Below are 26,810 nucleotides of genomic sequence, written 5' to 3' on the forward strand. Positions count from 1 at the left end.
CCACCTAGTTGAAAAACAGACATCGCAGGAGCCCACCACGGCCGACAAAGTGAAGAAATTGCCAACTGTATATAGAGCAGACCAAGAAAGCCGAAACCTGGATACAAGCCTTCTCAAGTTACACACCACGGCTAGGGAGTAGCATTCCGTCACAGATCTAAAACTTGCCACTTCAGAGAGGAGCTAAACATTTAGACACTAAAATATTGAACCACACACTACTAAAAAGGCAGTCAAGCTCTCCTCTACACTGAAGAGGTTCCCTTGTGTCTCAAACCCAGAATTTTCTTTTGCAGATCTTGGCGCACTCTCAGATGATTGCCAGCTTAGTTGGTATGGGTTGCAGGGTATGCAAGATTCATGGGTGGATAGTTTGCCGATTGTGTGACAGTATTCTGGGGGTTGTGGTGTATATGGAATTATTTTTTATGGGGTGTGATCTATTTTTATGATTTAGTGATATGTTTTTAGGGACAGGTTGCAGGGTATCCAAGGGCAGACAGTTTATTACTTTTGGGACAAGTTTTTGGGGATTCAAGTGTCTGTTTTGGGTACAGTTTATTTTTAGGGTTCAGGGGGACATTTTTAGGGATGGAGTGCAGGGTATACAGCAGTATGGGTGGGTAGTATATTCATTTTGGCACAATTATTTGGGGATTTAGAATTTATGGTATTTTCTATTTGTTTGGGATACAGTTTTATTTTTAGGGTTTTTGCAGTGATATGGTTTTAGGGACAAGTTACAGAATTTACAAGGGTCATGAGCGAGTACTGCATTAATGGTATTTTGGGCCTGGAGGGTATATGGGGAGTTTATGTTTTTATGGGTGCGGTGTATTTTTAGACTTTAGTGATAGGAAGGAAAGGAGACAAGTGTAGGAGGACAGAAGATAAGGAAAGTAGAAAAAGAAAAGAGGAAAAGAGAACAAGAAGAGGTGGAAAAGGAGAGAAAATAAAAGCAAGAGACGTAAAGAAGAAAAGACCAGTGCAAACCTTATTGTGATCTCATGTTCGGGCCAATAGTGTGACTGCAGAATACAGTTATCTGGCTATCGCCATTAGTTGGCCCCGTCTACTCAATATCAAGTAGCCTTTGAAGTCCTCCTGTACCCAAGACTGATGGGAAATTTTACTGACATAGCCTATGCTGGTGCTTTTTAAAACTTTTTTAGAGCCATGACCCTATTTGTAGAACAACAAAATGTTGTGACACACCTAGCTTTATTGGACTGGCAGGCAATGTTTTAATGTAACTAAAGCATCGTATGGTAGTGTACTGTCATTTAGGGACAGCATATTTTCCACTGAAATGGCCACTAAATTTGCACTGACATGCAGTTTTACTGATAACACTATACTGCATACAAATGATGATGAGTGGAAATCGGGTCTAGGCGAATATTTATCATTTCACAAAGTAAAGTGTCCTGATTTGTTTAGATCTTATTACAATCTTTTTTTCCATCACATTTCAGAATTACATACAAATGTGCTTTCCAACTGCTGAATCTATACAGCGCATTTACAAGTATTTACATTTTGTTGTTTGTTACATAAAATGACATCCTACAGCCTTTGGTTTCACACCCCCCGTACCCTGGTAAATTTGTCATATAATTCACTTTGCAGTCAGAGAAAGAAAAGTAAAGTGAGAAGAGCTTGTAAAAAAACACACCAGTTGTCAGAAGACATAGCCTGACATTTGACCTCTGCTTTTGAAGTGCCGCAAAAGTGACAAGACAAATACAGAATTTAAAGGAATCTTTATTTATTGCTTGGACTTTCGTGGCTCACCAAAAATCGGCCCACGATCCACAGTTTGGGAAACTCTGGCCTATGTCAATTCTTTATATATTCTTGCCCTTCAGAAAGAATGTCCAGAACCTGTTTGTTGTACAGATACCACCGAACTGTCCTCTGGGCTAAGTACATATCAAAATGAATCCATTACCATGGAATGTGATAAAAGCCATGGTAAAATATTTGTTTTTGATCTCACTGACGCACCTTTATTTCCTGTCAGTGGGTTATCCCTTGGCTCTAAGCATATCCAAAGATAGATTACTCTATTCATGCTTACCAGAATTGTTATAAGGAACTTCTATGGATGGTTATCTTGCTGTCTTGTGATGTAGTGGAAACCACTCTTGAGCACTATCTACTATCTCAATACAGTGATTTCCAAAATGTGTTCAGTAAAACAAATGCACGCGTTCTGCCACTATACATGTTTTAGACTGCCTGCTAGATCTGCAGCCATGGGCAATATCAACATGCAGTCAAGTACAGCGCTTAATTGAGAACAAAAAAGAACATCTACAAGAATATCTCAATGCGCTTCTGGTGAATAGGTTGGGCACTTGCCATCTACATTGTTCTCACCACTCTTTTATGTGTGCAAACACAAAGTGGCAAACGTAGGACCTGTATAGACTACAGAGCCCTAAACAAAGTCACCATAAACAACAAACAATACTATGATCCAAGTACTCATGGACCAAGTAGGACATACAGCCATTTACAAAACTGGACCTATGCAGGACTCATACTGTCTGAGTGGAAGAACACAATTTGTACAAATACTGTCTGTATGAGTACTCTGTTATGCGGCTCGATGAACCAAAACAGCATAGTTTGTTTCCCTCTGTAAGAAACCCAGTGCCAAAGAATTGGTACATATAATCATTTAACACATTGTATGACCACGTGGGGGTCCAGTTGCTGTTATATCTGGCCTTGGGCCTCAGTTTGCGGCATAGTTCACACATGTATTATGTGTTTCTTTAGACAGTTTTTCCTGCACCTACCATCCGCAGAGTGATGGACAAACAGAATGTGTAGATAAATGAAGGAACAGTTCCTACAATGGTAGCTGACCACCCTTAACACCGACTGGGTACAAACCTTCAATCCTTTGGAGTTGGCATATTCGTTCAGCAACAGAAATGTCACCCTTCTACTGCCTCTTAGTTGCAACCCAAAATTGACTCCATTGCAAGTACAGTGCGAGAACCAGGACATTTTGGAACAAGCTTAGAAAAATTGTAAAGAAGCAAAGGATGCTCATCGAAGGCAGTCAAATTAACACCAACCAGCACTGCCATATGAACTTGGACAACATGTTTTATTTCCTCCCAAGCGCATACTGTTATGGGGGCAAGGTAATTACAGCCACATTATTAAGGCCCCTTTGACATAGAAAGTATGATCACCCCAATGTCAACCAAGTTATTTTCGCCTAATCTCCTGGTACATCCTGTTTTTCATGGTTTGATGCTCAAGTCCTATAATGAACACAGTAGACCTCACATGCTTACTCCTCCAGTACTCATGGATGGTCATGTGAAATATGAAGAAAAGCCATTATGGATTCCAGACGCATCAGACGAAGATTGTTTTACCTAGTAGACTGGAAAGAATATGGCCCTGAGGATAGGCTATGGGAGCCAGCTAGGCATCTTGATGTTCCATACTTAGTTTGCCTACTCCATTCTTGTTGGTCATACAAGCCTTGGCCATTTGGGTAGCCCATGTGGGTTACTGTTATGGCTTGTCACAGGTCTTGCACTCACTCCCATCCACCCAAGCTCCTGGGCATGACTGGCACCTCTTCCACCTCTTTCTTAGGGCCTTACTACTCCAAATGTCATCTAATTACATTACAGGAGACATGCCATCTGATATGAAGGGTGATACCCTGAAACCTGGTCCCAGGATGCTTGTTTCCGGTCCAAGGAGGACCTGGCTTGGCAGTTCGGGCTGGACTGTTTCCATGAGGGACAGAGCCAAGAATGAGTTGCATATGGCTGGGTCCAAACTGGGGTGGCATGGTGAGCAAAAGAACGATGGATTAAACCCAGATCTGTGACTGGGGGTGAGTGTTTGCATTGTTCAGCACTCCTTAGACCATCCTTTTGTGTTGCTAAATTTGCCCTAAGTGGGAAGGGTATGCCCAGACGTGGGTCCCATGTACACTGTGCCACTGGATTCAAGCTAGCCTGGCTGATGAAGGGTGGTATCCTGAAACTGGTCCCAGGATGCTTGTTTCTGGTCCGGGGAGGACCTGGCTTGGCAGTTCGGGCTGGACTGTTTCCATGAGGAACAGGGTCAAGACTGTTTTGCATATGGCTGGGTCCAAAGTGGGGTGGCATGGTGAGCAAAAGAACGATGGATTAAACCCAGATCTGTGACTGGGGGTGAGTGTTTCATTGTTCAGCACTCCGTCCATCATCCTTTTGTGTTGCTAAATCAGATATTGTGCTGTCACGTGGGCAGGTTATTCTTCCATCACCTACATAGACAATACTGTCATCATATGAGCACTCTAAAAGCAGTGGTCCATCTGAGATGCAGGCTACAGCTGGATCTGAGGATCTACTACAGGACTCAAGGCTACCAGAATTAGAGGATCTACCACAAGATTCAAGGGTCCAATACTCTATGAAAGCCATACCCAGGTGGCCAGGTGCTTGGCTTTCCTCCCTGTTGTTGTGAGAAAGCCTGTGCTTGTGCTCAACTTTTTACTTGTGTTTCTGGCTCTCCAATTAAGATCATCTTTGTCAAGAATTTCTTCCCAGAAGTTTTCTCTTTGCACCACTTGTTGAAATTCCACCTGTAGCGTCACCTCAATGTTGATCTTAGCATCCTTGGAACTATTCAACCTAAACCTCAGGCTAGTGATAGCTAAGGAGAGTTTGATATTTCCCGTTTGTGGAATTTCGTTTGGTTCCACTACTGTCCCTGACACCTATGTACTGGGATTCTGTTACAACCTCAAGGCTGTATTTTAACCACTGTCTCTTCAGCTTCCACAGTGTTGTATGCAGATCGTTATGTGATCAGCTATCAGCAGGTGTGTGGGAAGATCAGAAAATTGAATGAAGGGAATATACTAGACATGGCAGGAAATTAGGTCTGAAGGTCTGGTGGGCAAATTTTCGAGATGCAAATGTTCTCTGAAATTTGAACAATTACTCAATAGAATCATCCCTGCATAGACTAAGATCTTGATTATTCATTTTCGAATTGGCACACTGCCAATTAGGTCCTTTACATCGAGGTGGTAATAAAACAGAAACTGAGACACACTTTATTAATATGTCATACGTAGGTGGATTCTCCTGTTATGCAGAAACCAAGTGTGACACAGTGTGCGGTGGCCCTACACCTACCAAAATATGACCGAATTGTTTTCACCCCCTCAAGATATTTAAAGTGGGCGAGGTCACTCCTAACAGCTGCTCGGACATGAGATGTTATAATTGGTTGCGCAACCTATCCCAGAACCATTGATTCATATTTGGATAAGTGTAAATGAAAAGGAGTTAATCCCACCCTGACAGATAGGTGCCTATGTTAGTTAGGGCGAGACGAGGTGCAACAATTTACCTTTAAGGTAACGTTTTTCCTACCAAGGTAAAGTGTGCAAACAAAATCGAAAACTTTATTGTGAAGGTAAATCTTGCATAACATACTGAGATTCGGCCATACCTGGAATTGGTCACCTCCTGCACTATGCACTTTAGACCCACTTGTCCTCCACAATTTGCTTATTCATGCTGCTGAGAACTAAACCCTGGCTTTTGGCTCTGGAAAATGTGCAACTGAACCTGAAACTTACGACGTAAAAAAGTTTTTTTACAACGCACAATGAAGTGGGTAAATATGCAGTTGGTTATCTTTTGCATTATGCACTTCAGACTTGTTTGGCCCTTTTATTGAGGGAGCGTCTATAACAATTTATTTATTTTTGCTGCTATTATTAGACCTTGGTTTTAGATTTTATTGTTCTCGCCCAAAATGAATTGACTTATACATGCAGATATTATATTTTTCTCTGTACTCATTATAGTGCTGAAGTAGAGCTACTTGTATTGTTTATTCTTTTTAAATATATTTTATAAATGTTTTAAGTAGTTTTAACGGATGTTCTACAACTTTATTGTTGTATTGTACTTTTTAAGGTTGTCACTGACCGAGATAAAGTAATTGATGATGATGACTTACCCCAGTTACCCTGAGTATATCCTGAAGATTTGTAGAATCTTCATCAGTCTGGAGGTGGTCAGGGAGGGGTCAGTGACATAAAATAAGATACTGTCTGCGTACAAGGAGATACGCTCTCCCCAAGTCTTCCCCCAGTTGATTCCCTGTATGAGTGGGTCTCTCCTAACCCATGCAGTTAGCTGTTCAAGGGAACATAGGGCCCGGTGAAGGGCAAATTTACAGGCTATCGCCCCGTTCAGCCCAACTTGAGCTATAGGACGTTCATAGAGAAGACATATCCAGCCTATGAAGTTGGGACCAAACCTCAGTCTCTCCAGTACCCCAACCAAGCAGTCCCATTCAAAAGTGCCAAAGGCCATGGTTGCATAAATTGACAGCACATTGGTAGACACTCTGTCATCTGCCAGCCCGCCATCACACCAAGCAGCCAATGGAGATTGAACCTCGTCCCTCTATCTGGCATGAAGCCAGATTGCTCTTGATATATGATGGAAGGAATGTCTTGACAGGCCTACTGGCCAGCAGCTTGTCGAGAATTTTAATCTCTGCGTTTAATGATATAGGCCTAGTCGAGCTACTTTTGTTGGGGGGGCTTTCCTTCCTTGTGTATGACCACTATTGTGGCTTGCCTCTTGTCCTCTTTACTTGCCAACCCTTTGTAAAGCTCGATGGGGGTACCGTTGTGTCCCTTCGCCTTCCCTGAGTTTAGTGAAGGTAGGGCGTGGTCGATCTCATTGGGCTGAATGTCACTCTCCAGCATCTGTCTAATCTCGTCAGATAATTTAGAGATATCCATCTCTGTTAGAAAGGCTTTTATATCTGTTACCCCAAATTCCCCCCTAGTGGAGTGGAGATCTAAGTATTACCTAGCATATTCTTCCACTATATTGTTTAGGGTAGGGGCCTGCTTAAGGCAGCACCTCCTGCACACCCTCACATTGTGCTGAGGCCACAGTCCCCCCAGCTGCAGGGCTTCCACCCTCGGTCCTGGGATCTGACCCCACCTGATTGGCCTAGTGGCTGGACACCACCCAAGCCACTACCTCAGGTACAGAACAAAACAGTCCTAGGACGACATACTAGACTTCTCTCAGGCAGTTGCCTACCCTACTCCATCTTAGGGTCCACCACTAACCCATCCTGGCAATCTACAGAGTCCGACCCCCCTCTCTGATCTCCTCAGGGTCAGCTACTACACATTCAATCGTGGGAACTAACCCTCCACAGCGCCACCCACCTCTATGGGCCATCCTGGGCTAGCTTCCCCCCTCCCCATCAGATAACCAAGGAGGACCATGGGAACCACAACTTTCTCGCATCCCTACCATGGGAACATTTCTCAGAAACCTCCCACCCTCCTAGAAGGAATCCTTGGGGAGGGGGGGGGGGGGGAGGTTGTTTCACTACTTCTGGGTACCCTCCTGCCCAACCTTCCAGTGGTTTCTGCGTGCACCATCGGCGTAAAAAAAGTCTGTAAAAAGTATGACTCAAGGTGGACTTTCTCGCAGGAAATCTAGACTGCCAGAGTAAGAATTTCCTGGAGTCCCCAATCACCTTCTACACCCCCAGATGCAGGGTCTATCCCTACACCCAGATCTATGGTGTGGTTACCTGTTGTAGCCATATAGAAGAATCCTCCCCATACAGACTCTGTGCATACTGCAGGGATTCATAGGACACTCTACAGTCTGTAATACACTAGTGGGAACACTGTGTGTAAAAGCCTAAACCGACATCACATAATTTAAGAAATTTAAGCTGGCCTTAACTAACACAGTCAATATATTTATTCATAATCAATGCTTTTACACGACATGTGTGCATGGTCTTTTCCCTCCCACATCTAGAGTTCACCCAACCTAACTTTTGAATCCCTCTCAGAGCCTTGTGCTCGGATATTTGCGCATTAATGCATAGGTAATGTGTGGTCAAACCGGACTGATCTAATGTTAGCGATGCATACCAGAAGTGGGTTATGATATCCGACCGCTGCCACCAATGTTGGAAATTGGGCTATTAGTTGTGTGGCCAGCACAAGTAATAGCTCCTCAATTGTCCTCAGCGGGTAATACATAACCCATTGCAGCGCTGACTCTCACAGGGTAGCAAGGTGGAGCAGACTAAGGTCTACTCAAGGGAGGTGGTGTGGTCTAGGAGTCACCGATCACTAACAAAGAATAAGAACACTCAATAAATGATTGTCCAGTCAGTGCTTTGTCTTTAGAAAAAGGAGAAGTACATTTATTACGCACACCCCACTAAATACTATGCAATAATTTACAAATATACATTGGTATATGGAACATGCCATAGATGACATTGTGTAATCACTGGTGATCCCTTAGAGAGGTCACCCAGACATGTTAAGTGAATCTTTGTCATAACTGCAATTACAATGGCTCGATAAAACATATGCAATCATCATTATCATAGAATTTTAATCTGATACATTATAGACCATGATAAATATGCAACATAAAAATAATATGTAAGGCTCTGGTAGAGATCCACTAATGTGACAACTGGATTCAAATCCAGTAAGTCACTACTATGATGTAGTAACAGTGTTAACCCCTGTTTTTGTGACAGTGGAATTCCAGGCTGCTCTGGTTCGGCCTCCCTAAGAGGCTGTCACATCGGCGCTGGAAGCAACCATCCTAGGAGGAGAGGATTCAGAGATTGGTGGAGGTGTGGGACAGGAGGCCAGTTTAAAAAAAAATCAGAACTAGACTTCGTGTTTGGCATTCTTTCGTATACTTGGCATTAGACTTTAATCGTCAGAACAGCCCCTAGAGGGCACCACAACAAAAATAGCACACTGAAAAAGCATTTTAGTGTAACCATATGATTAGTCCCTAGACGGTGTAACCACATGAAAACAGCACAGTGAAAAACACTGCAATGTAACCATACATTCAGCCCCTAACGGGCATCATGCATATACAGGGGTCAGAGATGGGGTTCTGACCCCTGCGATGAGAAACTGCCTGGGGGATTGGGTTCAGACCGGACCTGCGGCGGGGGCTCATGCTCAGTGGCAGAGAAGGTCAAAGGTCACCAAACTTTAAAATGCCATAACTTGGGCCTCGCTGGGCTGATCTGGATGATCCTGGGCTCATTTAACTCCTGGTGGCGAGCTCCACCTACCAACGGCAGCAACCCTCCTCACCTCCAAAGCGGTGCAGTTCTCCTAAAACTGGTCCTCTTGGCTCTCTGCACCAGTTCGCCTTTGTTGGTGGGTGCAAAAAAGTCTATGGCTTCCCCCAACAGGTCTTTAGGGAGAGTAAGGGCGGCAGCCTCACTGGTCCTGGGGTCAACTGGACAGAGTCCTGGGTCCCGAGTGGGGTTCAGGGGGTTCCTTCTTTCAGTTCTCCATAGCAGTCCCAGGATCCAGCAGCACAATAGTTAGAAAATCCACAAGCAAGAATCTTCCCCACGTGCAAGAGCTTTTAAAGGGAAAGGAAGATTCCAGAAGACAGACACCCCAAACCAATCTTGGGGTGCCATATCGTCTCTCCACCCGTCCCAACCCTCCTGCACAGCATGTTGGGACAATCCAAAATGGCGTCATCAAGGAGCCACTGGGCACGTCAGCTCCTGGGGTCCCAACTCCACCCCTGACATCACAGACAGGGACTTGCACATTAGTATTTCAAAGGTGGACTCCCTGGTGGTTTGGCTCCAGTTGTCTGGGCACTCTCCTTTGTTCAATGGCCCTGGACACGCCCATCCCCGGTGCAGTGTGGCAGCGGGGTGACAGATACAGTTCATTCCACCCCACTCCTTCCCTCCTCAGGAACAAGGCGAAGTAGTGCTAGTTGCTCCTTTTTGTGTGTGGGTGGCCTTTGTTCCTGCTGCTGGAGAAAATGGACACAGCAGGGTGACAACAGGGCTAGGCGCTGACCCTGAGTTGAGCCAAGAAAACTATGAATGTCCCACAAGATGTACAGTTATCATTTTGGAAGTTGCATATTTGATTTTCTTGCACACGTTACACTCTATTTCAAGACGTCAATGGTCTCTGTAGGCCAAGGAGAAGGGAAACTACACTCCAAGGCAGCTCCCTCTCTGTGTGTATAATGTGTCACTATAGTTAAAACAGTAGCGCACACTGGCTTTCCCTAACAGTGGGCACTACCCTCATGAGGCCTATCCCAGGTGAACACCTGTGCCTGCAGAGTCCCCACTGTGCCAGGCTACCTGTGTGCTATCGGGCTGGGCACGACAGTAGACTTCCACGCGCAGCACGCATGTGCACACCCCACGACAGTAGACTTCCACGCGCAGCACGCATGTGCACACCCATGTTCATGTGTAACCAGCCAAGTGCCCCTTTCCCCTGCTGTGTCACAGCCGACGCATCTTAAAAGGTGCCGACTGGTGGTTAACATGCACAGTCCGTTTACTGTGCGATTACCGTGGGTGAGACTCACCCACAGTAAAAAGTCCAAAAACCGGGTAATCAAAAAAGCAAAAAATCTGTGTGTACTGCTGGAGCAGAACCAGGTGCAACAACCAGTATGTAAGACATCCTTTCCCTGTCCTCCGCTAAGTCCCTGTACTCCCTCTGCTTCAGTCTAAGAACATGAGTCATGTCATCAATGGTACTGCTAGTTGTTCTTAATTCTAGATCTGTGATCTCTTCTTCAAGTCGGTCAAGTTGTGCTTGTGCATCTCCGCACCTCTCCCAAACTCTCCCCGCAATTAGTAAGCCTAGCCCCCCAAGCCACTGATTACAGTATTATAAGCTTACTATAGAGTCAGTTCAGAGCAGCCGAACCATCATTTGCTTCAAAATATGTGTCAATTGTTTGTCACAGTCTCTTCATGAGGGTTTGATCACATAGGTGCCAGGCAATGATTGGCCACGGGCCTGCATTCCTTCCCGAGGTCCCCCGGAGCTCTACCATACCAGCGAGTGGTCAGAGATGCCAGTGGCCAAATACTTAACCTCAGCAATTCTGGGCATGGTGTGAATAGGTTAACTAGTTGTGAAAGACTGTGATGTACCCCAGACAAGAAGGTATATTGGCGGTCCTCCGGGTGCCTGAGGTGCCATGTATCCACAAGACCAAGTGCCGTCATAAAGGTGGTGTCAGTCCTGGCCCGTAGTATATTCCAATGTTTGTCGATATCTTCAGTCATAACTGCGTTGTAGTCACCTCCTATAGGGATGATGACCTCTTGCATCTGTAGCAAAAGGGTACTCAGCATTGGGAGCGTAATCTTCTGGTGTCTCAGAGGATATACACCAAACATATGTTGATAGTCAAGCCAGTTTGTGGACTACAAGAGTAGTCCAGGTCGTATGTCGCATGAATGGGGTGCTATTTCTAATCAGTATCCGACCCCTTGAGAGTCAGAGGTGAATCTGGCATGCACTGACATTTCATATCCACATCTAGACATGGCTTTACAGGAGTACCCTAGGAGATGAGTCACGTGTAGTAGTATAATGACGGGGTTCTGCATGCGAAGATATTGCATTGCTATAACCCTCTTCAGCCAGTCTCCCAAGCCATTTACGCACCATGACAGGAGTTTTAAGCAGTTAGCAGAGCGCTGGTTCACTGGAGTCCCCTGAATGTGACTGTTCTTCTGCATCTTTTGTGTAGGTTTCCTCTCATAGTTACCCTCTAAGTTGGATCGTACCTGTTCTTGAACATGAACATTGAACTTGTCCACGTAACTGATATCCCGCACCCTGTCACCCTGCGTAGTGGGCCTGAAACTGCCCACCTTCCCCCCAACTTGCAGAGCGCCTGCTGTCCCCTTGAACATGGTAGAAGCTTTCAACTGGTGTCGAGTTTAACCAGTCAAGCTAAAGGGTTGGTAGAGCTCACCCCTTCTGCATATATGCTTATGGCTGTCCCCACTGAGGGAATGTTTCATAATTGTTGAGTTGATAGTCATGGGCCCATGACAGCCCCGGCTGTGCTGAACAACATACAACATACAACAGCAACAAAACCTTGGAACCATTTAGTCTTCACTGGCTGCAGAGTTCGTCCTAGTCTGTCCCTGGCATTTACCCTGTTCACGGTCACTTGCTGAGTTGGTGTGGCCCCACTCCGGGCCATGTCTCTTATGTTGTGATGCCCCTGGGGAGCCGCTGCACTTTCAGCTGCCAGAGGCCAGGCGCCAGCACTTGAGCCACTCCCATGCCTCTTCAGTGGCGACAAAGAGCCATATCTTGCCCTCAGCAACCACTCTCAGTTTGACGGGAAAGAGCATCATGTATTTCAGTTCCTTGGCGTGAAGAGCTTTCTTAATCTCAATGAAGCTACGTCTCTGTTGTTGCCCTTTGAGTGTGAAGTCCAGGTAGAGACTGATCGTAGTATTCTCAAATTGTAAGTTTCTTTTTGTCTGGCCACCTGGAGTATGGCATTGCAGTCTCTATAGTTAAAGATGCAGGTGATTATTGTTTGTGGTGGCCCTCCCAGTCTGGACGGAGGCCCGGGTACTTCATGGGCCTGCTCCACAGAGAAAAACCTGGAGACACCCCGGGGTTGTAGAGTGCTAAGGATGAATTGTTCCACGAATAATTTCACACTAGTGACATATGCAAGCTCAGGTATTCCCACCAATTGTATGTTATTGAGCCTTGACCTTCCTTCCATGTCTTCCAGGTTTCCTTTATGCCTTGGATGGCGCAATAATTTATGTGAGGGTCGGCTCTGGCATCTTCACCGCCGGGTCGAGCACTGCATCCGAGGATGTGCTTACAGGTTCCCCCTGCAAGGTTGTGGGGATCGCATATTTATCCATTTTGTTGTGCCGAGTCACCTTAGCCTCTTTACCACCGACCAGTGTGGCAGCAGGTCAGGGGTCAGGTCTGCACCGCCATCTGGTCCCATGGGGGAGGAGTGCTATATAGGACGGAGCATTATACACCACTGCCTGCCAGGGGAAGGGGGGAGGTGAGTTCCCTCTGCAAATCTCAGAGCCCGCAGTCTGTGGGTATTCACATGACTGTCCTCCCCTGCTTTTGGGTCCCCCAGGTTGGTATGCACTTGTGGGTTAGATGAGGGTGCTTGGCCCACAGATGGGTCCATCGATGCACTAGTGTGTTTCCCTGGGACGTTTTTTCATTGTGGGGCCCATATTCTCCTGAAGGTCATCACACTTCTAGTGCAGGCCGGCGCAAATGCTGCCCCAAGTTCAACCTGGGGTCCCTCGGTCTCCCTCGCTAAATGTTTCGCATTACACTGCACAATTTGTCTTTTCTTGTCACATAGTTTAGTAAACCTGACAATTTTGTCTACTCCCCTGCCACATAATTACACTGACCCTGGGGAAAGATACTGTTGCTGGTAACGTGACTGCAGACTTTAAGGTATAGCTGTCCCATGATGCACACACATGAAATTTTATGTCTAACATGTTCTGTTGAATGTTGTGCAGTCTCGTTAAGTAACAGTAATTGCTATCAGTATCTGTAATTGTTATCAGTTTCTGCAAGGAACACTTTGCAATGATATACAGAATTATAGATGGGCTACAGTGAATTAAGGGGATTTTTTTTTTCACCGAGGGGCTCCGAGGGACCATGGTCTATGATGTAATTCAGAGCCTGAGGTGACAAACATCCCCATAATTCACGTTTTACCCATTTATAATTTTAAGTTATGTACGGTCCCAAAAGTCATCCACCCCTGTTTTCAACTACTAGGCAGGGTCAGAGGAATAATAGGGGAGCCATACATAACATGGCACCTCTTCTGTGTCCGGAACAACAACAAAAAAAAAACCTGGCCTCCTGTCCCACACCCCCACCAATCCCTGAATCCTCTCCTCCTAGGATGGTTGCTTCCAGCGCCGCTGTGACAGCCTCTTATGGAGGCCGAACCAGAGCAGCCTGGAATTCCTCTGTGTCACAACAACAGGGGTTAACACTGTTACTACGTCATTGGCGTGACTTACTGGATTTGAATCCAGTTGTCACGCTAGTGGATCTCTACCAGAGCCTTACATATTATTTTTATGTTGCATATTTATCATGGTCTACAATGTATCAGATTAAAATTCTATCCGTACATTCTCCCCCTTCCTTTCAGAAGTGTCGTGTTCTTTGGGTCTGTAATGAGGTTTTTAAATTTTTTTTATTTATCCACACATTTTGTATCACAACAACCAATACTGCAGACAGCTTCTGAAAATAATTCAAAATAGGTATTGGAATAAAGTGATTAGCTTGGTTGGAGGAGGGTCCGCCACCCTTGAGATAGCAAATATGAATTACCTCTGTTTTATCCGATCGCCCGTGAAATCGCACAGCTAGCCTGCTGGCCTCCACCTGTGTTAACATGTAGCAATCTATATAATTTCAGGATAATTCCTCTAGGTTTCCTCGGCTGGGTGGTGCACATCTAAGCAGAGACCCTGGCCATCAAAGAGCTTCCAAATAAAATGTGGGACCAGGTTCTGAAAAGGTTCAGCTCAGGAGGTGGTTATGAAGATGTCCAGGGTCTCAATCACTTCTTGGAGGCAGTCAAAATGATTGTTACAATGCAAAGATGAATGCTAACAATAAACCTCTGCTTCAGAGCAGGACATCCTGCCACACTGAGTGGCCAAGCGAGTAAAACTGATCCGAGAGGCTACCAAAAGGCTGTCAGAATATCTGAGTGAGCTCCAAACAGACCCAAGTGTGAATGTGATATCAAAGAGCACTCCACAATCTGGCATGTCTGGGAGAGTGCCAGAAGGGAGAAATTACTCCTGAAAACCCACCTGAGTCCTAATTGAAAAATGTAAAACAAATTTAGGAGGATTTGGAGTCATGTGCTAAAATGTTTTATAGTTTGACCAACGTAAACTTGAACCCTCGGGCCCAGATGCAAAGAATTATGCTTGAAATAAACTCAACACAGCACCCCACCCAAAGAAAATCATCCTGACCATTGACGATGATGGTGACAACACAATGTTAAAGCTTTGTTTCTTATCAGCAGGAACTTGGGCCCTTCTTCGGACAGGAGGGAACATGAATGGAGTAAAGTATAGACAAATCCTCCCGCTAGCCTCTACAAGAAAACTAAAACATGAAGGAAGTTCACTTTTCAGGAAGATAATGACGCAAAGAAAATAGCCAAATGTACATTCGAGTGGATAAGAAACAAAAAGGTTCACGTTTGAGCGGCCCAGTTAAAGCCAGGTCCTCAGGCCATGCCATGTAGACTGCTTGACCATGGTTGTAATGGGGAAAGATCAAATACAGTAGCAACACAAAAGGATGATGGACGGAGTGCTGAACATTGCAAACACTCACCCCCGTCACAGATCTGGGTTTAATCCATTGTTTCTTTGCTTGCCATGCCACTCCAGTTTAGACCCAGCCATATGCAAATCAGTCTTGACCCTATTCCTCATGGGAACAGTCCAGCCCAAAATGCCAGGCCAGGTCCTCCCTGGACCAGAAACAAGCATCCTGGGACCAGTTTCAGGGTATCACCCTTCATCAACCAGGCTAGCTTGATTCCAGTGGCACAGTGAGCAAGGGACCCACGTCGGGGCATACCCTTCCCACTTAGGGCAACTTTAGCAACACAAAAGGATGATGGACGGAGTGCTGAACAATGCAAACACTCACCCCCAGTCACAGATCTGGGTTTAATCCATCGTTCAAGATCAAATACAGCCAAATAAGGGTGTAGGCAAATCCTTTCCTATCAGACTCACAGATTTAATAACCACCATTCACGCAACTGGTTCTAGACTTATCCAAGGTTGACTATTTTAGCTACACATATTAAGTACATTCTCATAGGAACCTTTTTTTCTGCGAAACGCTGACAAACCCTCATGTAAATGAACTCAGAGGGAAACATAACACAATGTGATAAATGTAGAAGTAGATGTAGACACTCTATGGACAAAGCACAATCTCCCCCGTCTCTGTTCTGAGCTTCCAGACAAGTGCCAGTGATCCCACTGTCTGCATCAGTGGCCTCTTGAGGTGGAGAAGCCCCGAAAGCACTGAATTCAACCTTGCTTTCACTTCAGGTGTAAGTTAGGTATGGCCAGACACCTGGCAATGACAGATGTGGGTCCTCCTACAAGGCCATGCTGCATTTCACACAATATTCCTAACTGGTAGGAGTAAATTTCAAGCAGTTGTGCATCGCATACGAAGCCTTACACAAGCCACGCCTCTTTTAACCTCTCTGGTGGCAAACAAAATGTGAGCAATATCAACATGTTTAGATTGACAACACAAACATTCGATTCCAGCAGAGCGATCGCGCCTTCCTTCCGCAGCAGCTCTTGCTACCATCAACTCATCACCACAGATCTAAGATGATCTCAAGACCTCCGTCAATTCTGCAAAGAACTAAAACTGTACTTGGGTCAACTCTATCTGAACTAGACTCCTTCGCTAAACTCTGATTATATTTATCAGTTTCCCTTTAATCCTTCTTTAGTCTTCATGTACCTCAACATGTCCACTCCCCCAGGCCTTCGATCTATTACTGTCCTAGTCACCTCATCTATGGGAAATGTGGCATGCCCTCTTGGTTTCCCTCTGCTCATGGTCTTCTACTTGAAGTTTTCACTTCTCTCTCTTTTTCCCCTTCCCTCCTCCTATAGCTGTTACTCCACCCCCTGTCTTATCCCCACCTTCCTCCTGACACAAACTTAATTCCTGTAGCTATACCTTCCAGCCTGATGCGAGACCTTCGGCCTGTACCATTCGATTTTCCCTCCTGGTCCCCGTGCAGCTTACACATTTTATCCTCAGAATTCAGGTCTCATTGCTTTCTGCTGAGACTGTTTCTGAACTGCAATTTTACAATTAATTGCCCTCTTTGGTTACTTGTTGGTTTTAGGTAACAGACTACCATAAGACCCACTGTTTTCTGTTCCACAGTGAGCTGACACCTCCTCTGCTGACTTGTGGTGTATAAAGATAAGTAATAAATAAATAATTGTGTCGCATTTCCCGTAGGAGGAGACTATTTCTTTAGTTGGAGCAGGGAAGCGTGTTGTGATTTAGGGGTCACTAGCTCAGTACAGATTTTAAATAGTTTTAGTAACCAAATGAGGCTAAGTTCAGAGTCTGAACTTAGACCCTTTAATTCACGGGCATGCACACTTGTAACCCCAAACCTATGCATGATCACAGGTAATTTTTCCTTACACTGCTGCCTTTTAGGTCCTTTCGTCTCACTAGATATAGGTTGTTGTTGAGAAAATATATTACTTTCTGCTACTGAATTTGGCTTCACAGTGGTTCACAGGATGGCTGGTCAAGCTTCAGCAGAGCTGGCCACGGTGGGTCTTCTGTGTCATGAGAACTTTAAGAAGCACGTCTGGGTGGTCCTTCTCTAGTTCTTTTTCTGGATGACTGGGACATCCTCTGTTTCCGATTAGGTTTAGTTTCAAGATCATCCATGACTTGTAAGTTGACAGGTGCATGAGCACACAGGGGCTGAGATTTCAAAATCTGATGCTTTAGAACCTTTGAACGTGGCCTCCATGATGAATTACTCGAGAGAAGCAGATATTGTTGGTCCTTCCTAACTTGCAAGGTGCGTGTCTTGGGAAGATTGTCTGCTTCAAAGTTCAAGACAACAGAAGGAACAACCATTTGGATAGTAGAACGAGTGAAGAAGAGCATTTGATGCAGAAAGGTGAGGTGATTCTTTCAGGGTGTTGTATAGCCATTTTAGTGATGTCTCTGGGCACGCTATTTTAGTACCTAGGCCTGCTGCTTGTGCCCTATAGCCCAGTTACATTTTATTCTGCTTCATTTTTATCATTTCAGATTCGGCCACATTCGTGGTTTTGTTTCATTTTCTTTGTCTAGTTGTTCTTTCGCCTAGGAAAGCATTGCGTTTCTTAGCAAGACATTCTTTTCACTTTGTGCTTTCCTCAAGGCTGCAGCACGAGAGGGTTGCCGGCACAAGTGGTACACTGCGTTTCCAATGTTCCCAGAAACACACACATCCTTACATGGGGACATTTTCTCAGAACATCACTTCTGTGTCCAATGCACTTTAGAGAGAGATTCCAGCCAGACTGATTGACTTCTTTACAGCTGCTTGCTGAGACCACCGGTTCCCTGGCTTATATGGGTATGGTGTCTCTATAAACAACAGGCTTCCTGCTCAGGTATGGGGGTTGATGTCTTCCCAGGTGGGAATCCTGAAGGGTGGATCGGGGCTTATCCTGCTGTGCTCTAACATAGCTTAGGTAGGAATTGTATATATTACGCATGGTGACAGTATGGTGGAACTTTTCCTGTGTTTCACTTTCCCCTTCACCATTTTGCTTCTAGTAGGTTACCTCATTCTCATTATTGCATCTCATGCCATTTTATCTAAGATGCAGCTTGTCAATAAATCTTACAGAACCATTTTCTGCCTCTATTTGTCTTTGCATCTGATAGACTAAGGTAACTGAGGGAAAAAGATTAGATCCGATCTACCACGATTTCCCTGAGAAGTCATCTTGGCAGGGATGAGACGCTGATAACTGGGCAGAAATGGATGAGGCCGACAGTTGTGACATGGGTGTGGGACTGGACTCGGTTCCCCACAATTCAGGTGATGCTGCTGCTCAAATCCAGCAGCCTTGTTAGGATAATGAGAGCCCATGCGACATGGGCACACACACAAAGTGGGGACACATTTCGCAAGAACTGTACTTGGCTGCAGGTACTGAATAACAGTGATGTTCAAACAGTCGCCATCACAGACATTCATTGTGTCTTTGTTTTTCATGTGGTATGCAGCAGGACGGAAGCATTATTTCAGAAGTGAATGCTTCTTTAGAGCACTTGTCTGTCGTCTTGGAGAAGGGGAAAGCTTTTCATCATTAGGTTGTGACTGTCAAGGGGGTTTACTGGATGGCAGAAGTTCCACTGAGAAGGGCACCTGTAAACACTTTCTCTGGGTGCCAGTATTTTTGCTGCCTGCTCCCAGATTATTCTGACTTGACAATACCAGAGAAGGGAGTGTGAGAAAGGATCTAGGGCTTTCGTCTAGGGACTCACTGCCTAGTGGCAGCTGCTGGTCCACCGGTGGGAGGTTGTTAGTGAACGGGGCGGATTAGCCATTATTGACTATGGTGTTTGGCGGTGCATGTGGCGGATGGGTTCCTTGGCGGCTGACAGAGAAGGCTTTGATATTACTGCAGTACGTTCTTTGGTTGCCTGTGCCGCAAAGGGCTCTGGAAATCTTGGCCTTGTTTGTAACCCATCATTCTGCATGTGTTAGTAGGGAGGATCACTTATATGTAGGCATTTTAGCTGTGCAGTTTCTTCAGCTGCTCTACCATGTGGTCAAGTGGGGCTCAGTATACCGTTATTCTGCACTCTGGCGGATGTTTACAGTAAGTTAATTCTGGATGTCGTCTCTCCATGCAGCGTTATTCTTGGAAGGGTCGTGGTCGGTGTCGAAGGTTGCTCTGCATGGGTAGTAGTCTTGGTCCTTGATAAGTGTGTCTATGGTTGTGAAGCAAGGGTGTCAGATTTAAATATATTCAGCATTTGTCTCCTCTTCTGTTTTGCACTGGCAAGATACAGCTGGCACAGAGGTACACACACTGGAGAATTCACATTAAAGAGACCTGTTGTTTACTGAGATTCCGCAAGGGTCTAACCTTTTAACTGCACACTGACTTTTAACGTCAGCTGAATCAAACCAGCACAGCATACTGTGACCCAGGGCAATGCAGGCACAGTGACCAGACTGTCCAAAGACACCAAGCATGCCACACAGGGGCCCTCTTAACCAGCCCTGCACTGTGTGGCCCAAAGCCAGGATACAGGACACTACAGGCTTTGTGAATAGACTGTCCATGGTAGGATACCAAGTATGTTCCAAGCCCCAACCCCAGAATCCTGTGGCTCAAAGAAAAGCAGAGTCGGACACTCTTCAGCTCAGTCCATCTTTAATAACAGCTCATTACATTAAAGAGAAAACAGCATATACAGTTCAGGAAACAGGAGCGCTGCTCATTGGCAAATAATGGATTATCACAAATATCAAGGATATAAATAATTTGAGGGGAGGGGGGTCCACAAATCCGTAGGGCGAAATAGACCAGAGCACAAGGCTGCAGGCTTGGTATATCGTGGAAGGCGAGAAGACGATATCACAGGCCATCACAGAAGGGGAGGATAGACAAGTAAACATCACAGATAAAGTTGAGTCAGAGGTGAGATCTGCAGAAGTGCAGGAGAGCACATGTAGGCCTGATGATGAAGTTTAAGGGGCGTACTGCAGGAAGGGCAGGGTGGGGTGTTGCGGGTACCAGAATTGTTTTAGGGAAGAACTCTGCGAATAGGTGCACACACTCCTCTGCACTGCTCTACTCTCCAAGGCACAATCTTATGAATGACAGTTCAGCCTTAGAGCAGACACTGAAGAAATGCAGACTCAATCCATTCTCAATTTGCTAGTTAACGTTATGGCTGGTGGGACCTTTTCTCACCCTACAAACAGCTAGGTCTGTTGTTCAGGTGTGTTGCAACGTATCAGGCACAGCACACATGCAGCCTGTAAGAAATTGTGTGATTAGTAACAGAGTTAGACGTCATGCCCCCACACGTGAGTGTTGTAAACTTGGCCACTAGTAGCAGTGATGGGGATAACAGTGACCAAATGCTTTGAATATGAGACATTAGGAGATCACTTTAACACAGCTGCACATTAATAACACAGGTGTGTTACCTCAGCCTACCATTTCCATGATATCATTCTAGGGTCCCAATTTGCTAGGGCTGGCTTTAGAGGAGTAAATGCCCAGTTAAAGTAATGGCAAGGCAAGAAGAAATGGCCCAAAGTAGAAGAAATTGACACAATAGAAGAAATGGCCAGGCTGGGTGGAAAAAACACATCTTTTCATGTTTATCCACAAACACTTTTAGCTAATTGTTTTCAAAGCAAATGTAAAAAACATAATTGAAAATTATGAACTAAATGATTCCTACTGAATGCTTCAAACTATTTGCTGAGGGTAACTATCCCTTTTCTTAAGAGAATGCAGTGGGTAGGTGACCCTGTCTCGGACATCGACTGTCACCATAGACCCCGTTTGCACAGTGGCTTTTGAAAGGCTGGAGACCAAGGGCACCAGCAGATGCCGGAAGGAAGGTTATAGCTGGTGCTCCCCAGAGTGGGGTGACGTCTCAGTGGTGGGGAGGGCACCTGGATAAAGATGATGATCAATGCACTGTCACTCAAGAGGGGGCTATAATCTTCCCCTCCCACGAGCCTGAACCTCAGTCATGCAAAAAATAAGAGGGCCGCCAGGATCCAAAGGCGTCCAGATCCAACATTTGCAGACAGGAGCTCCGCTGGCCACTCGCTTTGAGGAATAATGTTCTGAGCATTTCTACAAACAGCTTAAATATTTTATACATGTTAAAAAAACAGAAAACTAACACCACAGCAATACACTGCAGTCATGAGGCTGGGGGCTTGGGGCTTGGGGCCTTGAGGCACGGCTCTGCTTTTGGTTCATTACCCTGATCAGTCAAGCTCTAAAGGCAGGGTAGTCGGAGCCTTTTGCAGTGGCCAAGAGACCTTCCCCGTGCCAGGGAGACACCTTCAAGGGTGATGGGAGGTAGTACCTTAAGCTGTGTCCTGCAGCTTCCCCAGGGCTTTGGGATTACTCAGTCACCCTCAAAGCTAAACATCTGCAACACCTTTAAATTGTATTGTCGTCTGCACCCGGTTTGAGAGAACACTGCATTAACTGACAAAGCTCTCATATGAAAAGAGATAATCAGTCATGTATGGTCTTGGCTCTTCGATGAGCTGTAATGATCTGGTACACTGAATGCATTTCAACACACATAAGGGAAGTATGTCTCTTTTGTAACTAAAACACTTCAACCTTTGCACTTCTTTATAATTTTGGAAGCTGATGTGGTTACACCAAGGCCAGAAATGTCCTAATGATCTAGATTGGCTGCTTCATAATGTCCCATGGAACAAGGCTCCTCACAGCAGGAAGAACATCAGATCCTGGCCCAGCAACCTGGCACTGCCCAGCAATGCCTGTGGCAAACTGAGCTCACAGGAGAGGTCAGGAGATTCAGCTCCTGGGTGGATATAGGCCTCCTTGTCCTACACATATACTTCTAACACCCCAGTCACACTTTAAACTAAAATAAACACAAAAACAAAAGGATGCCTAGAAAGGTGGCCAGGTGTTAATCAGTGAGGTGGCTGATCATCTGGTCACTGGACATGGCAGGCAGGAGACCAACTCCTTCCTCATCTGGGCACTGTTCTTCCAAGGCTGGTACGTAGAAAGGACTGGTAAGGAGATATGCCAACCGCAAACATGCCAACAATCTGCCCCAGCCTGCAGCACTGCCATTCAAGGGACACTCTCAGAGTGTTACTGTTGCACTAGATGCCATATGTGGCTCAAAGGGGCGAGGCGAAGCCGCGACAAGTGAGCAAGCCACTTGTAATGACATGAAAGTCCTGTCTTTGTAAGCTGCAGAGGTGTGAATTCTCTTGGTGTGAGGCTGTGAAAAAGTCTACCTTTACTCAAGTAACAGGCCTCCTATTCACACTGCTTGAAAAATCTGCCAACTCCACAAAATACCAAAGCTTTTACACAGCCCTAAATAGAAGGGCTTAGAGAAAGCTGGGCATAAACATGCTTCGAGGGGCACAGAAAGACAAAAACCAAGGGCTGCTGATCATTGTTCTAGCTTTCAAGTGAACACCATTGCCAGATTTCTGAATCCCAACCCTAAATTTTACTGCCAGATTCAACTGATTTATGATTGGAAACTAAAAACCATGACCTCTGGTTTACAACTCTGTCTTTGAATCTAAGAAAAGAAATGCATGTCTTTCGATTAAAACTATTACTTAAGAATAAAGTAGACCATCAAAACTATAACCTTCTGCTCACACCTCATATCACAGACTACAAGCCAGGGTTTTCCTACCGCACCTCTGCCCTTTAACCTAAGATGGGACATCATGGCGTACTGCCCACCCCTCCCCCCCTGGAGCTGAGAAAAGAAGTAATTACTGTCCAGGTCCACTTAGTACACAAGACTAGACCCAGAATATCCCTGATCACACTGATCCTTAAGAGCTAAGACTGGAACCCATGACTTCAGGCTGCACTTGCTTCCTAAAATATAACATAAGAAGCCACCACTCCTGAACACAACTCCTACATCAGAGCTCAAAGCCTCAATCGTGATCTCACCTCCTGGCCATCTCTAAAGCACATGCATTCCGGCCCCTGCGCATCTTTGAAAACTGAGACCACAACCAGTACCACTTACCAAAGGGCCCTATACACAAATCATTTTCTGTTAAGTGTCTCATTCTAATATATTTAGGAGTAAGTCACACTACTATCAAAATGTATTTCTGGATCAGTGCCTAAAACCCAGTTGCTCTTGACCAATCTTCCTCCTTAAGAGCAGAGAATTAAGCTTACAGGCCACATGTCTACCCTAAGAAATAAAACAGTCATCTCCTGAGCTCACCTAAAACAAACTGCTGGTTCCTTTGAAGCCCCAATCTCATGTTTCCCCTAGTAGCCGAGAACAGAAATCCTCATCATTCACTTATACCTCTTGGCAAAGACTAGAAACCACATAATACTGACAAAATTAGAGCATATGGGCAATTGATCCAATCTTCAAGAGCTGCCAGCAGACACATGACCTCTGGACCACCGTGTCTTAGCCCACCCAAGTGCTCAGAGGACAATCAATACTAAAACGGTTACATAAGATTAGACCCAACAGATTCCTAAGCACAACTCAGTCATGAGAACAGGGTCTATAACCCATCAACTCGATCTCGAACTACACAAGCCCCTGAGTTGCAAACAGAGCCCTTAGATACCTGAACTCCTGACACTTATCCAGCACCCATGTACTCCTGACAACTCCTCTCTATAGGCTGGAACTGGTACCCAAGGACGAAGAAGCAAACCTCTTCTTCACTAATAGCAGAGTAGTACTCAGGGAGTCTTCATCACAGCTCCACCAAAGGAGGTGACACCAGAGGCCATGAAAACCCAATGCCTAGTACCCATGGATCCCTGACCAACAGCACTCTACAGCACTTCCACAAGAACTGCAACTAGAACCCAAGGACCCCTCCTCACTAAGAGCTGAGACTATAACCATTGGACCCCTCACCACAGCTTCTCTCTAAGAGCTGAGACTGGAACCCATGGACCCTTAACACCAGCACCTCCATAAGAGCCAAGACTAGAACCCATGGATCCCTCACCACTGCATCTTCCTTAGAGACTAGAAACTATGGATCCCTCATCACAGCACCTCCGTAAGAGGTGAGACTAGAACCCATGGCTCCCTCATCACAGCACCTCCGGAAGAGGTCTGAGACTAGAACCTATGGACCCCTCACACTAGAACCTCCATAAGAGCCAAGACTAGAACCAATGGACCCCTCCCCACAGCATCCCCCTTAGAGACGAGACTAGAAACCATGGATCCCTCATCACAGCACCTCCGTAAGAGGTGAGACTAGAACCCATGGACCCCTCACGACAGCACCTTCGTAAGAGCTGCGACTAGAACCCACAAACCCCTCACCACAGCACTTCCTTAAGAGCTGAGACTAGAACCCATGTAACCTTGCCCACAACGCCTCACCAATAGCTGAGATTAGAATCCATTAACCTTTCACCACAAATCTTCTTTGAGAGCAGAGTCAAGGACCAACTAACCCCGACTAGGATGCCTCACCAACAGCGGGTTCTGTTAAATCCTGACCACAGCTGCTCTTTAACAGCAGGGAGAAGAACCTATGGTTTTGTGACAACAGCTTCTACTTAACAGCTAAGACAAGAATCCATGAACATCTGGTCACACCTCCTTCCTGAGAGGTGGAACTAAAACCCATACATCCTTGACCATAGTTTGAAAATAACCCTTAAGTCTAGAACTCTTGTCCACACCATCTCTGCCAAGAGCTAAGACTAGACCCTTGTTTGAGATCATAACTCTGTTCTAAGTGCCGTAATCAGCAGATTGTAGATAATCCCACCTCCTTAACACTGAATCTAGAACCTTATAATCACACTTTCACAAGCGTGGCGTTTGGAGTTATAGATTTCTACTGTGGAGCATCTACAACCATTGCTCCATGTCACTGTGAGCTGAGCCTGGAGTCCAGGGACTTTAGCTGAGACATGATACATAGAAAATGAGATTAGGAACCATTCATCACAGCAGCCAATCATGAACAGCAAAGACCACTGACCGAGTGACAAATTCCTACCTGTTCCTCTGACTACAAAGGCACCTTCTTGGCTGGCTTCCCATAAAGGTTATCTGCCAATGTCACACCTCAGAGACTGGCAGACGGAAGGTTAGAGCACACCTTTTATTTTGATTTGATAAGGCGCCTCAAAGACTTGTACGAGAGGCCCCACACCAAGACCAAAATGTTATTTCCTAGAACACATCTGTGCCCACAAGTGAGATAACCAAATGATTCTCAAAAGGCAACTGCTTGCTATGTGAACGAGTGGTAAAACATACCATGGGCTACAAGGTTTGCACCGTTTGGACAAAGGGGACTGGACCACTACCTAGGTGACAGGATTGGGAACTTAAGTGCAGTCAAACAAGGACATCTTTTGTTAATTTTCAAGCGATTAAGGCCTGCCGACGGGAAGGAAAAGTGAGACTAGACAAAGAAGATAGAAATTCAAAGGCTTATCTCAATGTGGAGACACGGAATGTGGATGTCTGCCTAGTACATAGGTGTGGAATGACCGAACAGGACCGCTTTTCCTAGGACACAGGGGCTGGAGGATCTTTTCTCTACAGAGACAACAAGTATGACTGCGCCTATGATTGAAGTGGGAAGGACATTTTGTCTGAGTGCAGATGGTTAAACTTTATACCCAATACCCAAGATGTGGCAGTGTGTGTGTGTGTGAGGGTGGGAGGGGGAGGTTTGCAGCCACATTCAAAGGCAGGGTGTGTTGTTGGGAGGGCAGGGCCCACGTTGTAGCTCACAGTCAGTTACCTCAGTCTGGAAATGAAAAGCCTACTACAGAGGACAAAGTGTCCTATACCAGCAGAGGATGTACAAAGCTCTATCCGATAATCCTGGGTGCAGGGCAGGTCGAGCGTATCATGCTCATGACAGCAATCTAAGGGACATGAGGCCTAGTCTCGTTTAATCCCACAGAGGGTACAGTAGAGCCCCCGTGCTACTCTCTAAGAGGATGTAGGAAGAAAATACTGAAAGATGCATAGTTGGCACTGGTCCTGCTAGTGCCCATCAATGTGTAAGATGGGGCAAGGCAAAGTTTAGCAGGCAGAGAATGCCTTTGTATTCATGGCCCCTGAGCTCAAACTCTTCTGCAACACTGGAGCATTCAATAACCTATAGGGTGTGCTTGTAGCAGGCACAGGGGGAAGATACACTGCACAGACTCAGCCCTTCTTCCACTGGTAACGCAAGCCGGCACTCCTCATTCGATGTCACGGTCGTGGGTGGAACGCTGAGGCCGGGGTGGCACTGGACAGCTGGTGTGAAACCTTTGAAGAGTGCAGGAGAGTTCTTCAAGACGAAAGCAGAAGCAATTTAGAGGAGGGCCAGGGGTACAGCGGAGGAGACACAGCCTGGTAGTTGGAGATTGGGCAAAGAGGATTTTTCCAGGAGGCATTTAAGCCTAAATCACAGAGATGAGAAAAAACAAAACAACTTACAGAGCCATTACCAAGCAATGCACACATCATACATAGCACACAACGCATTGTGGAGAACAAAGCAACGCATAGTCAGGGAAGAAGTGAGGATTACAGTACGATAGAAAGACTG

At 45.6% G+C, this 26,810-nt stretch overlaps 1 protein-coding gene across 3 annotated transcripts in view; it reads right to left on the minus strand.

Moving 5' to 3' along the window:
* The window catches only part of KLC4 (kinesin light chain 4), a 364,418-nt gene that overhangs the window by 33,237 nt on the left and 304,371 nt on the right, over positions 1-26,810 (minus strand). For 2 of the 3 annotated variants that reach the window (XM_069236409.1, XM_069236411.1), the window contains exon 14: positions 19,886-26,661. The exons of the other annotated variant lie outside the window; for it this stretch is intronic. In XM_069236409.1, coding sequence (XP_069092510.1) covers positions 26,656-26,661 — 6 coding nt within the window. In that variant the 3' untranslated portion in view covers positions 19,886-26,655. Of the gene's footprint in view, positions 1-19,885; positions 26,662-26,810 lie in introns of those variants that run through there. 3 annotated transcript variants of the gene reach the window in all.

The sequence above is a fragment of the Pleurodeles waltl genome, chromosome 5, assembly GCF_031143425.1.
Source record: "Pleurodeles waltl isolate 20211129_DDA chromosome 5, aPleWal1.hap1.20221129, whole genome shotgun sequence".
NCBI classification, from domain to species: Eukaryota; Metazoa; Chordata; class Amphibia; order Caudata; family Salamandridae; genus Pleurodeles; species Pleurodeles waltl.